The sequence below is a fragment of the Chiloscyllium plagiosum genome, unplaced genomic scaffold, assembly GCF_037043375.1.
Source record: "Chiloscyllium plagiosum isolate Xiang-an unplaced genomic scaffold, Cpla_swu_hap1 HiC_scaffold_43, whole genome shotgun sequence".
In the NCBI taxonomy this organism is placed as follows: domain Eukaryota; kingdom Metazoa; phylum Chordata; class Chondrichthyes; order Orectolobiformes; family Hemiscylliidae; genus Chiloscyllium; species Chiloscyllium plagiosum.
The window spans coordinates 3697159-3711698 of NW_028270181.1; the positions used below are offsets into that span (position 1 = coordinate 3697159).

Here is a 14540-nt window from a genome sequence, read left to right on the forward strand (position 1 = left end):
AACTCTTCACATCTCAGTTGCGAATGAGTGTCCCCTTTCTCTGTAACTATGTCCCTAATTCAAGATTCTCCAACTATCGGAAACATCTTCTCAACATCTACCCTTCAAGCTCCTCAGAAATTTGTACATTTCACTAAGATCACCCCTCATTCTTCTAAATTAATGAATAAAAGCCTCACCTGTTTAGTCAATCTTGATGAATCAACCCCTCTGTGCCAAAAATTGATCTCATGGATCTCTTTTGAAAACTGTCTCTAATGTTAGTGCATTCTAAAACATAAATACAGAGACCAAAACTGTACACAGTACTCCAGGTGTGGCCTCACCAACACGCTGTACCATCATAACTCAGCTTCCCTGTGTGTAAACTCCAGCTCCCTTGTGATAAAGGTCAATTTGGTGACGAGGCTGATAATGAGTGTTTTGGTCTCGACGTGAAGGTCCTTGATGGCCTTCTCATATGATTCACATTGCACTCACCATTTCCCACATTGTTCTGGACCTGGGAAAATTCCACCCCAATCTTGTTCACTCGGATGCTGCCTGGCCTGCTGTGTTTTTCCAGCACCACATTTTTCAACTCTGGTCTCCAGCATCTGCAGTCCTCACTTTCTCCCACTATCAGAGAGTTCCCAGTTAGGCTAGAAAGTAGTCTCTTCTCTTACACTAGACCAAGCAGGCCTTGGAGCTTGTTGACAGCAACCTTCATCACTCAGTGAGTGAACTATAACAACCAGAGAATCTGTGCTGGTGATGTTAGCTGAGGGATAGATATTGGGTCAGGACACTGGAGTGCATTGCCCTGGTTGTAAAGCGACCATCTTCAGGGATACAAAAATCCCCCTCAATCCTACCCCACTGTGTGAGCTTAGAACCCAGGATCTTCAAAGTGAGACAAGAATGTTACCCACAGGATCACACTGACACGAATATTGCAAAGTGTGATTTCAACTTCCAAGCACAGAGAGCACTTTAAACAGAGAATGATCTTCACAAACCTGTCAGACCTGTTCAGGATTACCAGGAAATGGTCCAAGCAACACCAGTACACGGCATTCTTACATTCCGAAACATTACTGATAACTGTAAACGATCTCCCTACCTTCCCTTTCGCAATGATGAAGAAGGTGTTGCCTTGTTCTCCTTCACGTATGATATAATCTCCTTGATCATAATAATCCTATCAGAGAGGCAGAGATTGCATACTGGGATCAGACATTGAAAATAAGTTTTAAAAATTGTTTGCCAAGTAATGAAGATAAATAAATTGCTGGCTGATAAATAAACCTCTGACAATTTAAGTAACTGTCAGATCAGAGACCTCATTTATATTATTGTTTTTGAATGATGTTGTCCTTTTCCACATCATTTCAAAGCCTGACTCAATGAATAGAGCAGAGGGGCAACATGTGATGCTTTTTGTTCCCTCTGTAGAATACCGAGTGTGGATGTTAAAAATCACGCAACACCAGGTTATAATCCAACAGGTTTTAATTGGAAGCACTAGCTTTTGGAGCACTGCTCCTTCATCAGGCAGTTGTGGAAGGAGGCCATTCAGCCCACATCAATCCTCCAAAGAGCATCTCGCCCAGAGCTAGCCCCTATCATACCCCCACATTTCTCATGGCTAACCCACCTAGCCTGCACATCCCTGGACACAATGGGAAATTTAGCACAGCAAATCCACCTATCCTGCATATTGTTGATCTGTAGGAGGAAACCGGAGCACCTGGAGGAAACCCAGCACAGACACAGGGAGAACATGAAAACTCCACACAGGCAGGGATTGGCCGTAAATGCTGGCCCAGTCAGTGATGCCTACATCCTGTTATCATGTTAAACAAAAGACAAATTTAAATTTCATTACCAGGTCAAGCTGTTGGCCTGACATTGGAAACAGGTATTACTGTAACACTGTGCCATTGCCTATAGGTGAGTGATGTTACTGTGGTATAACATAATGATGATTTAATGACTTGTCAGACTTAGGGATACAAAACAGGTGTCTGTGGCTCTCAGTGCTTTATAAACACAGGCAGAACAACAGGTGGTGATCAGACGCTATGCTTGACCTGTTGGGTGCCCTGGTGGCAACTGGGAAACCCCAATAAATATTAGCAACAAGATGTAAAAGATTTTAATCAAAAATAGAGTGTGTTCTTAATGCATTAAAGACAGCCACTGATCCACGTGCACACAGACAGTTGAAACCCTGATGTTATGCAGTTTTACTGATGATCTGAACAGGACACTGAAACTGAAACTGAAACTATTTTGATCCCTTCAGTTATCTGGCCAGTTTGGTCACTCAAATATCCTGTTCTGAAGTGGCAGTAAGTGCAGGACTCAAAGCCCAACAAAAGTCCTACAGCTCTCAGCTGATTTCAGGAAGGATAATGCCTGACATCTGAACTGACTCAGAAGCAGTGCTTCGAAAGCAACTGCCTCCAAATAAATCTGTTGGACTATAATCTGGTGTTGTGTGAGTTTTAACTTTGTCCACCCAGTTACAAAGACTTCAGATCAAGTTCAATATCTCTGAGTTTGAAACGATCACTGAACAATGAAATTCTTATCTTTCCAATAACATCCTTCTCCTTTCACGGGATGTGAGTAAAACAGACATTTTGTCAATTAAAAGCTCAGGTCACTGACTTGCTATCAGTGTGTCCCTTGACTGACCCGATGTTCATGAGGAGGGGAATTGAAGTTTTAATAAAGTATGGCTTTGAGTTATGTAATGAATTGAATTCTGTGACATTATCTAATTTAGGAAAAGACATTTACAAAGTACTCACAACCTCCAGGCAATCTACAATTTTGGACAATTTCTCTTCAGGCAAATCCTTCAGTAGGGAAACACTGGGTGAGAAAGAAAGCACAACATGTTTGTTTTAAAAACTATTTCATCGAAAACGACTCAGGGTCTGCACTCGCTCACACCACAACAGTCAGAATGCAGTTCCTTCACCTTGCGTATGAACACAAACTGTGAATGTCAACTCTGCTCCCTGCTCAGAGACCACAACGCATGGAAAATAAGATACTTAGCTCTTTTTATTACACACTGTGAAAGCTTGGCCAATTTGTGAACAAGGCAGTGTTCTCTTTGTAGGTTTCTTCAGTTTTCCGTCTTCAGTTTGTTACAGTGAAGTCCAATCAAAGTTTCTGCTGTTTTCGGGAAAAAAGGTTACAGGCATCTAGTTGTCTACAGCTATATATAGCTATATACAGGTATCAACAGATGTCTACATATATCTGAAGGTATGTAAAGATATCTACAGTTATCTACAGCCATCTATAGCCATCTACAGGTATCTAAAGGTATATACAAATATCTATAGGCATATACAGGTTCTACAGCTAATTGCAACTATGTACAGGCATCTATAGATATCTACAATGTGTTCAGGTATCTGGAAGTATCTACAGCTACCTACAGGGTATAGAAGGTGGTAGCCATTGCATCCTGTGCACGATCTATACCAGTTTAATGATGGGGACCAACCACAACCTCGGCAGATATCAATTTCCATGGTCTCAGTAACCTGGTTGGCTCAGTGTCCTCACCTGCTGAGAAAGTTGAAATATTTCCTGTTTCTTGCCTGTGCTGTTTCCATCATGATGCTCTGGAAAACCTGACGATCCAGGACCCAAATCCAAGACTCTGTCACAGCTGAAAAAAACACACAGCTCTGGACCAGCTCACACTTGACAGAAACACAGCATTATTCCAGCACAGAAGGAGGCCATTTGGCCCAAAGTGTCTCTGCTAGGCTTCCACTTCTCCATGGGGTTTCATTTGGGTTTCACTCAAGACTGTGGTGTTTAGTGATAAAACTGGGAAAAGGACAAAATGTCTTCAGTCCATCCTCAGCCATAAAGACGAGCTTAGTTAAATGCATTTGTTATCAGGAGATGGTGTTTCTCTAACATTTAGAATGCATGATTTGGAGATGCCTGTGTTGGACTGGGGTGTACAAAGTTAAAAATCACACAACACCAGGTTATAGTCCAACAGGTTTAATTGGAAGCACTAGCTTTCTGAGCGCCACTCCTTCATCACACAATCACCTGATGAAGGAGCGGTGCTCCGAAAGCTAGTGCTTCCAATTAAACCTGTTCGACTATAACCTGGTGTTGTGTGATTTTTAATTCAGAATGCAGTCAGCATTCTACTCAAGAACAGGGAGAACCCTCTCAATGATGGCAATCAGGGAATAATTGCAATTTTAACTTTGGTTGAGAAATAAGTCACTAGTACTGCTGGGAAAACTCAGGGTGTGACAGATTTGGATTGTTGTGTAGCATTAACAAAGAATTAATGCTATTTATTGAGAGGGATATTTAAGTAAAGATGCAGGTATGTAGGAAACACACACACACACACACTCGTCGTTCAGGCAGAGATCAGTTCCTCAGCTTCACAAAAACCTTATTCGCTTTGTCTTTGGTGCTGCATTTACAATTGGCTATTTGAGAAACTCAGAACACACTGTATTCAGTACGTAACTACAGTACAGTGGTGAACCTATAGACAGAGAGATCGATGTGGCAGGCGGGGGGGGGGGGGGGGGGGGGGGGGGGGGCGGAGACACAAAGACAAACCTTCACGGGGAGCAGTTCTTACCTTTAACTGTAGCTGTCCTCTTGCAGTTGTACAGGATCGCAAGCTCCCCAAATGCTGTCCCAGGTTGCATCTGTCCCAATAGTTTGCCATTCTGCATAACTTCCAAAATCCCATCTGAAAAAATAAATTGAAAGTTTATTCACAACAAAAGCACCTTGACTTTATTCAGCACTGATCACAACACACTGGACTGAGAAAGGAAAGTGGATGTGGAAACCCCATGATTCCCTTTATTTGCTTTTATCATAGTATTGGGTAGATGCACCTGAAACTGCCTGGCGATATTGAAGTGTATTACTCTTGTCAAAAAGTAATGATCATAGAATCCTGACAGCGTGGAAACAAGCTGTTGAGTCCATCTAGTCCATACCAACCCTCTGAAGAGCATCCTACCCAGACCCACCCTTTTCACCCTATCCCTGTAACCCAACATTTCCCATGACCAGTCCACCTAACCTGCTCATCCTTGGACTGTGGGAGGAAGCTGGTGCACCCGAAGGAGACCCACACAGACACTGGGAGAATGTGCAAACTCCACACAAACAGTTGCCTGAGTATAGAATTGCACCTGGGTCGCTGGCACTATATAATGCCTTTACATATATTGATGCATAATCTTCCAGCGCAGGAAGAGGTCTGGTTATAAATGTACCTGCACTATCCACCTCAACGCACTCGACAGGCAAATTCCAACTTCTCCCCTCACACTGAATAAAGAGCTTCCTATTGGATGTATAAGGGACTGTTGATAACCTATAATTCTAGTCTTGTCTACACTTTGATACATCTTCTTTGCACCTCTCCTTCGTTTCACAATCCTCGATCTCAGTCTGATTCAGACTTCATTACTTCACCCCTTACTGTGACCCCACCTAGTAATTTATCTTCATGCTGTCTACCTCTCCCAGTAATCTGTCACATTGGGAATCTTCTCTGATATTCTCTGCTACTTCTCACACTGCTGATGAATTAGTTCTGACCACACAGAAATATTTCACATTCACAAGTGGGAAGCAGTCTGTTTTCAAAAAGAACTCAATCCTTAGGCACACAGTAATGCTCACTTTGCAATCCACTTAACACATTGTGAACAAGACACTTACTCAAGGATAAAGGGGAAAAGGGGAGGGGGATGGGAGGATGGGATGAAGGGATGGGAGGAGGGGACTAGGACTTGTTACTAAAACCAGGCTGTAAAGAATGACAAAGGTTGCACTGTCCAATAGGAGAAGCCTTATTCCCCTTCCATCAGGAATTCCTCACTACCTTTACTCAGTCTGCTGAACCATGAGCTGCTCTTCATGAAGAAACACAGGTGGAGGTGCTCCACATTTCTACCATACCTGCTAGAGCCTGCTCACATGTTCCCTCATGGGACAGGGTGCACCTCAGTGAGTCCTCATCACATTCACACCCACCTGCCAGAACATACAGGTGATTTCCTGGCTCTCCCTCCTGGATGACGAGGTCGGTTTGCTGGTAGCTCCTCTCGTACATACATTCCACAATCTCCCTCACCTGCTGGGACTCCAGCTTCTTCAGGAAGTCATTGCACATTATTGCATCCATGATTAGTTTCTTTAAGCTGCCGAACACATGATCATTCTGATTATTGGAAAAGAAAGACTTGCACTTATGTAACACTTTTCATGACCTGCACATCTCAAAAGCTAGCCAATGTTGCCCTGTTTAAGTGTAGTCACTGTTATCAGGTAGGAAATATGGTAGCCCAGAAAGCTCCCATAAACAGCAACGTGATAGTGACCAGATGATCTATTTTTGGGACATTGATTAAGGGTTAAAGAACAGGATACTAGGGGTTCCCTTTGCCCTTTTTAGAAATAGGGTAATGTGATCTTTCACATCCAACAGAGCAAGCAGTTGGGTCCTCAACTTAACATCTCTTCCAGAAGACATCATCTCTGACAATACAGCCATCTCCCATTACTGTAATGGAATCTCAGCTACAATGGAAGCCGCATGCTAGTTGAACATTGATTGATATTATCTTTAGAACTAGGATTTCAAACTAGTGGCATATGTATGTTGGAAATTTTTGTGAAGGGTTTTAAAAAAAACAAGTTCAGAGTGTCCCCTTCAGAACCATGAACTAATTGTGTGTATGTGTGTATGTGTCAGAGAGCAGGTGACTGCAAAATGCTTGATGTGTCAATGGAAAATTGTTTAAATTGTTGGGTTTATGACAGGGAGTGTAAACATTCAAAGGGGTTATCTTGTTTTTGGTTCCAAAGAATTAAGTACTGATTTTAGCTTAGAAAATCCAGATATTGAAAACTGTTAGGACATTTTTGGAGGAGACCTGAGTCAGTTCAGAGGGAAATATAGTTTCTCTCTGAGAAAGGAGGATAGATCAGTGCAGATAAAGCACAGTTATCTTGGTGTAAAACTTCCAGATAAAGAGTAGTTAATTAGAAACCTGCAGATTATTAAAAGACTGGGAAAATCTTGTGAATATTCAGATACGATGACTTCACAGTTGACAGGACAGAACTGGAGAGAAACAATAAAATTAGCCCTAGAAGTTTGTTATAACAGGATAATTTCCCTAGATTTGAATCGCTGTGTAGTGATGGTGTTGGGGAATAGCTGAGATTTTTTGTTAAGTGTCTGTACTAAGATCTTTCAAGGTGTTCCATATTTCAATAGCATGTTTTAATTTCTTATGTGTAATAAACTTCTATGTTTTTGTTAATGAAAATCTGTAGCCTTTTACTCCATATTTCAGAGAATCACCATCACATTAAGTAAAAGGAAATATGATGCATCAGGTTTGATTGTCCAGTTGTAACATCAGCCAGGATCAGAACACAGCACGGATTTTGACCTGAAGCATTGGAGAGGAACTTGAAATAAAAAATGCATGACTCGATAGTAAGAGCAGCACCAACTGAACCAGCAATGCTTTCATCTCTTAATCTTTGCTATGAAGACTAGTTCAACACTTTGTCACAACACGCAGGCTACATTCTTCTGTTGGGTTGAAACTTAGCTTCAAACTCATTTCTTTGTTCAGTTGGAGAAATTCATTCGATTGCACCTTGACTCACTGTCCCAGCTTAGAGAGCGAACTGAAGCCAGTCAGATGAGGACATGTGGCAGTCAGCTGGTCACTTGCTCTATCTCCCCCTTCTCCTCTTCCTCACAGAATGTGAGGTGTAGGCTCTTTACTAACAGTACTGACATGGGAAAGGAGTTTGTCACCAACATGAACCCATGGTGCTCTTGTTATACATTCCCAGAATGAAGCAACCCAACATTCATCATTCACAAACACAACTGAATAAATGCTCATAATGTAGGATATCACATTGGCTGGAAAATGATTGTGGATGTCCTGGGGTTGTGACAGGTACTGTAGAAATTCAAATCCCTTCTTTCCCTTTTCTATTCTACAGAGAGTCACAACCCTGGATACTCCAGAGCACTTCACCGCCAATGAATTGCTTGTTGAAGTGTTGTCACATCCTGTCCTGCAGGTAACACTGCAGCCAATTGCCAACAGCGAGCTCTTCAAAGCAGCAAAGGATCAAATATTGAGAGTCTACTTTCATCATGTGGGTTGAGGGATGAATGTTTCTGCTAGATCCTTGTGAACTGGCTACTGAGTGTCACTGGGTTGAGATTATAAATGGGGAAAATGGATTTAGGCATAAACACAGCAGGAATTTAAATGGGGGGATGGTGGAATTGAGGGGTATATATCTAACACAGATCTGGGTGTTTAGTGAACATGTTTTCCCCAAAGCTTGCTCACCTGGAGTCCTTCCGGACCCGAATCTGTTCAATGGAGAACTTCTGAACATTGTGGCAGTAATAATTCCGGGAAGTGGGCTCCGCAGACACCCCCTCTTTGGCCTTGAGCCGTCGGTGAATCTCTGTTGCCACTTGCGCAAATCGCCTTGGCCCCTCGTTAATGACACTGACCAGTTTCTGATGCTGGCTGACAGTGGGGTCCATGGGAACTGGGTTATAGCCAATCGCATCCTGCAGTTTGTTGATTTGAAAAAGTTTTCCTTTCAGTTCTTTCTCCAGGAACTTTATTTTCTCCGATCTTTGCTTCAGTTGGTCATCTTTCCTCCTCAGTTCCTCCTCAAGGCTGTGGATCTTCCTTCTGAGATTCTCTACAATCTCCAGAGTGGGTTCCATCAGCCTGGGAGATACGTTGGCTTCTTCAGGTTTCAATGCTCTAATGGAACCGTTTCCCATTGTGAAGATATAAATCATCCCAAACACTTCTCCACACTCCCTTAGATAGACAGTCGCTGAAATGAAACCATTCACACAATAGCAATGTCACTGAATACACAAGTTGCTGAGTGGATATTGTTCAAAGCTCTTTAATTTTTATTTTCCATTTCACAACAAACACGTCAGCTTTGCATTAATTATCTGAAAATAACACTGTGCATAACAATTAAAATTAAATGCAATGTATTTTCCATAAAGCTTTGCCCAATGTCCCCAGGGCACAGCGTCATGGATGAGCAGGACACACATTCCAGTCCATTATTCCCACAAACAGAGTTACTAACCCGTTATAATACAGTAAATGCAGCAAGCTCCCACAAGCAGTAATGTGATAATGGCCAGATAATTTGATTAAGAGTTAAATATTGATCCCTAGATGAACTCCATTTTGGAACTGTATGATGGAAACTTTTATATTCCCTTTGAAAGGGAGTTTGATTGCTCACCTGAATGGCAGCATCTCCAACTGCGTAGCACTCCTTCAGTGGTGAACCCGAGTATTGAGCTGGAGTATGTTTCCTCAGGAGTTAAACTTGAACCTACAACCTCCTGAACTCAGAGAGCAAGTATCAACAGAACTATTACTGGCCCTTGAGTTATGAAGTAGAACTGGTCTCTGACTTGTCCAGAAAAGAAAATTATTGAAATTTAGAAAGTTCCCCAAAGAGACTAATCTGCACAATGATTCCCGACAAGTTATTCTTCCTGAGAAGTGAGGTCCAACCCTTATGTCATAAATCAGACAGCTGGCCGGAACTTGAAAGTGGTCTGTTTGTTAAATGTTTCCAGTCTAAATAACATCCTCACATTGTTTTATTTTTACAGTTTTATTATTTTATTACCAATAGGAGTAACCACACCCTGTACAAGTGAAGTCTCGACATCTTTTACCAAGCCAAATATTTAGAACTGCAACTTCCCCTCACTGAGGAAATGTGCAATAAAATTCTTGTTTATTGTTTAGATAACAAAAATTATATGTAATTATGCACATGCTGAACTTAGTTCACAACCTCTGGCATATTTCCAGTTCTTAGTGTTACAGTTTATTTGGAGGTAAATCAGCAGGTGAGTTTAAAACAAGGTGCTATTTAAACCGTTCCTGTAACTGTTGGATCCTTGGACAAAAGGGCTCAATGGCTGTGAACTGTCACATTTGTACAAGGGTAATCTTGAAAAAAATGAGAAACTGATCAAAGTATATTCATTCGGTGTAGGTTCTATGAATGACAGGACCCTTGGCTGTGTCCAATCCATCTCCCGCACTTCGCTCCCGATCCTCACATTCCATCCCACCAGCCTCCGCATCCAAAGCTGCCACTCCTGGCACCTCCAGTGGGATGCTGTCACCAGACACATCTTCCCCTCCATTCCTTTGTCAGAATTCCTTTGGGACTGTTCCCTCCGGGACACCCAGATCCGTTCCTCCTTCGTTCCCAGCACCTCCCATCAGGACCTTTCCATGGAATCATGGAATGTGGTCTCCTCTATACTGGGGCGGTGAAACACAGTATTGGTGACTGCTTGGAAGACTACCTTTGCTGTGTCTGTAGAAGGGACCCTGAGCTTCCAGTTGCCTGCCACTTCAACACACCACTATGTTCCCCGGCCTACATCTCTGTCCCGGATCTGCTGCAGTGCTCCAAATCATCATTAACTGGTCCATTCTCCATGGCAACGCCTCTACCAATCAGAGTTCACACACTAACCAATTATCACTGTCCACCTTTTTTTTTTAAGCAACTCCCAATGCTTTTTCCTTCCCCTCCCTGACTTTGATGCTCTCCTTTACTGAAATCATTGACTGGAGTTCTGATACAGTTTCACAGGCATTGGGCTCATCCACAAAAACCACAACTCATAAGCGAGGCTCAAGCAAAGTGTCGATCATTCCAAAAGGCCGTTTCCACTTAACCGGATTCATTTGGCAGCACAGGTCAAAACCTGTTCATTTTACATTGAATTTAAACCAGCCCCAAAGATCCACAATGATGTTGGAGCAGCGCTCACAACTTAGCAACTAGGAGATAGTGACGACTGCAGATGCTGGAGAGTCCGAGTTGATAAAGTGTGATCTGATGAAGGGTTATGCCTGAAACATTGACTATCTTGCTGCCTGACCTGTTGTGCTTTTTCCAGCACCACACTTTATCGACTCTGACAGGGTGGCAACCAGGAGTAGATTTTATTATTTTCTCTCCACCTGACAGGATTTAATCTCTACATAGATAGTAAGTGGTTTCCTTGCATCAGATATAGGGTGAATTTTGCCTCCAAGACTGATTTATGAAACAAGTTTAAGAGAAATCAGATTGTGATAACTATTGGCACAATTACTTGGGTACATGGTCAAGGAAATACAATAAATGTAGATATGAATTTTCTTAAAATGTGATGAAATACCAACAAGAGGTTGACAGGGAAGATAAAGGACCAAAGTAGCTTCGATAATGGGATGTTAGAACATGAAAAGGCAGAGCAGCAGAGGAAATGGCTGATTGAAAACCTGTCAGTAGAATCTGCCAGGGACCATGTGCTATCCCTAAACATGAATGGCTTGCAGAAGAAATGTTACAAATGACACAAATCAGGGATCAACTCTGAGCAAGAATAGAGACCATCACAGGAGAGGAGGCAAGTTACTGGGCTTAAACAGCACCATGTAGATAAATAGGAAAACAAATCAAGAGCTAAATTATGCATAAGCAGTATGATTTTCAAAGGAATAGAGATTTTGGGACGATGTTATAAAGTTTGTTAAAAGTAGGGTCAATGAACTAAAGCAGAAAGCTTAAATTGTTGACAAAGCTGAAATTATAGGCTTGATACACAAATATTTATTTTCTTTTATAAAGCTGTGCATTTGGAAGTGGGAGTGTTTTACATGTGTTTCCACAGTGACATTTTCCTGTAACAGGTCACTAGCCCGTACCTGGAGGGTCACAATGACACACAAAGCAGGGCTGACTGGGAAGCTTTCCCACTATTAGCACAGGCAATTCTGAAGAAGATCCTTTCTCCTGCGTTAGGAAACACCTTTCTTGGCCATAAGTCATGACATAAGAACTTCCTTTTCTTCTTGGGATGTCTGTGAAAGGGTTTTAGGAAATGGGTGATGAAAAATTATATGGAATTAAGTAACAAGGCAGGAAATAAATTAATACTTGAAGCCTTGAGGAAGGTTTGAAAGACATGTTTCAGACCAAAGGTCATTAGAATGTCTGCTACTACAAGTGGCTATTGAGACTCAATATTTAAGCCTGAGAAAGGTAGATTCTTGATCAGTTGGGGAATCAAGGGCTGTGGGGATAGGGCAGGAAAGTGGACAAAAGGAATGTCAGCTCAGCTATTGAATGGCAGACCAGGCTTGAGGGGCTGAATGGCCTCCTCCTCTTCCTATCTCCTGTGGTCTTAAGGAGTTAAGGGGCTGCTTAATAAAATATTTGAACAAGCGGGTTACTTAATATGAGGCTCTTGTGGCATGGTATTACAGAACCAAAAGGCCTGGTTCAATTCCAACCTGCTCTAGAGGTGTGTAGTACGATCTCCAAGCAGCTTAATGTGAAGGTTTTACCTAAAATGGGGAAACAGTCAGAAGATGCACTGAAGGGGGGAAGGAGAAACACACATTAGATGGATTGTTCCAATCCACAATCCAAAGTAGACCACACCACAGCTAATCAACACATCAACTGTACACAACATTGCAATGATGAAAATTACTTTCACTACAAATACCAAAATGAAAACAAGAAATGCTGGAGGTCACAGGTCAGGCAGTATCAAGGAGAGAGAACAAGCTAACATTACGAGACTCAAAATGTTAGCTTTCTCTCTCTCTGTCTCCATGGATGCTGCCTGACCCACTGTGATCTCCAGCATTTGTTGTTTTCAGTACAGATTCCAGCATCTGGAGTAATTTGCTCCTACAATCTCCAAAATAACATTCCCGCTGAAAGAGGGAGTTTCCAATACAGCTATACCGCAAATTGCAGCTTGGTGAAAATTCAAATCAACCTTCCACAGGGGAGAGGGGGTGTCTCCAGCACTTGAATGTTCCACATTGATTCTGTTGTGCTCTGATGACTGGCCAACACCATCTGTGTTGACAGTGAGTGGTAACATAACAACACAACTGTGAAGCTTAACAAAGAAACCACATTGAGCTTGAGACCAATATTGGGCGTGGAGGGGTGATTAGAGAGGACAGTATAGGAACAGAAGGAGAAAGGGGTGGGATGGATAGAGTTGGTTAAGACAACACCAAATTTTCTTGGCTGCATGGTCATAAAGGTTCAGTCTGTCCCTGAGCAGTGTTGTTCCAACATATGGACATCTGCAGCATCCTGCAGTTCAGGGGTCTGGATATGGGATAATGGCCAGTCACTAACTGGATGGATAAAAATCGTAATTGCTTCCCTCACTTTGAGCTAAGTATATTATAAGCACAGTGAAAGAAAATGCTCCTTCCCTGTCCCCCTTTGGTTGCAGGGGGCGCGGCACCTTTACTACAAAACTGTCATTGGCTTTTGGAACTGTTTATAAATTAGAGAATTGAATAATGCTGCTTAAATATTATTTGTTTAATGCTACAAGTCACAGAGGAAATGGAGCACAGAGGAAAACCAGAGATACAGAAAATTAATAACGAAGTCTCTCACAGAGCTCTTTGGGATTCAGAAAGAAATTTCAGGAGAGCTCAGCCCCAGACCCAGTTTACTTGGACAGAAATGACTAAATTTACAATAAAAAAAATCCAAACCTCGGTCTTACTTTGGAAACTCATCCCCAAGTGGGACAGGGAGAAAGTTGAAAGGGAGTAGAGGAGAGGGACAGCATTAAACCAGAGAGGGCAAATGATCATAAGAGGCAGGAGCTCAGAATAGGATCCCAGGAGAATCCGTGAAATCGAGACAACCCTCGCCAACAAACTGCGATGTTTAAAACGCTTCAAGGAGAATTGCAGAATCCTGACGCTCCCTCGTCAGATTGTCGTGAAGTCCGTTCTCGATTAAACATGAATTCAGCCCTACCTCGTTCCTCTGGAAATGGAGGCTGTTCTGTAGCAGTCGATACACTGGACACATAACCAAACCCAGCCAGCCCTGAAACGGAGCAGTCTGACACTGGATACTGACTGAGGCTGATGCTGGCTGCTTTCCGCCTTTTGGAGATGACCATCCCTTAAAGCGGCTGTTCATTTGGTAACGCCAGCCCGGAGGCTGCAGGAGGAATTGGACAGCGCTGCCAGCACCCCCCTTGCGGACACGGGCAATGTCTGTCTGTGTGCAGAGTAATAATACAATTCCTCAAACTACATCTCCCACATCCTCAGGCAATCCTTGCATTGCAAACCCAGCCCTCATACTCTGCAAAAGGCCAGGCTCTGAGGAAGCGCATAGTAGGACAATTTGGTGAGAGCTGGCCATTCAGTGCCAATGGAGAAGCAGCTTCTCCAGGTAAAAACAATGACTGCAGATTCTGGAAACCAGAGTCTAGGTTAGAGTGATGCTGCAAAAGCACAGCAGGTCAGGCAGCATCCAAGGAGCAGGAAAATCGACGTTTCAGGCAAAAGCCCTTCATCAGGAATAGTGGCAGAGTGCCTGCAGGGTGGAGAGGTAAATGAGAGGGGAGTGAGGGT

General features: G+C 42.6%; 1 protein-coding gene across 3 annotated transcripts in view; it reads right to left on the minus strand.

The window, feature by feature from the left end:
• prkg2l (protein kinase cGMP-dependent 2, like) overlaps positions 1-14031 on the minus strand; it is a 48048-nt gene extending 34017 nt beyond the window's left edge. For 2 of the 3 annotated variants that reach the window (XM_043679218.2, XM_043679219.2), the window contains exons 1-7: positions 13933-14031; positions 8406-8913; positions 6049-6215; positions 4631-4744; positions 3571-3676; positions 2799-2862; positions 1103-1180 (exon numbers count right to left, since the gene is read on the minus strand). In XM_043679218.2, coding sequence (XP_043535153.2) covers positions 1103-1180; positions 2799-2862; positions 3571-3676; positions 4631-4744; positions 6049-6215; positions 8406-8875 — 999 coding nt within the window. In that variant the 5' untranslated portion in view covers positions 8876-8913; positions 13933-14031. Of the gene's footprint in view, positions 1-1102; positions 1181-2798; positions 2863-3570; positions 3677-4630; positions 4745-6048; positions 6216-8405; positions 8914-9345; positions 9474-13932 lie in introns of those variants that run through there. The other variant, XM_087982517.1, reaches the window with a different exon arrangement.
• Positions 14032-14540: the final 509 nt, after the last annotated feature.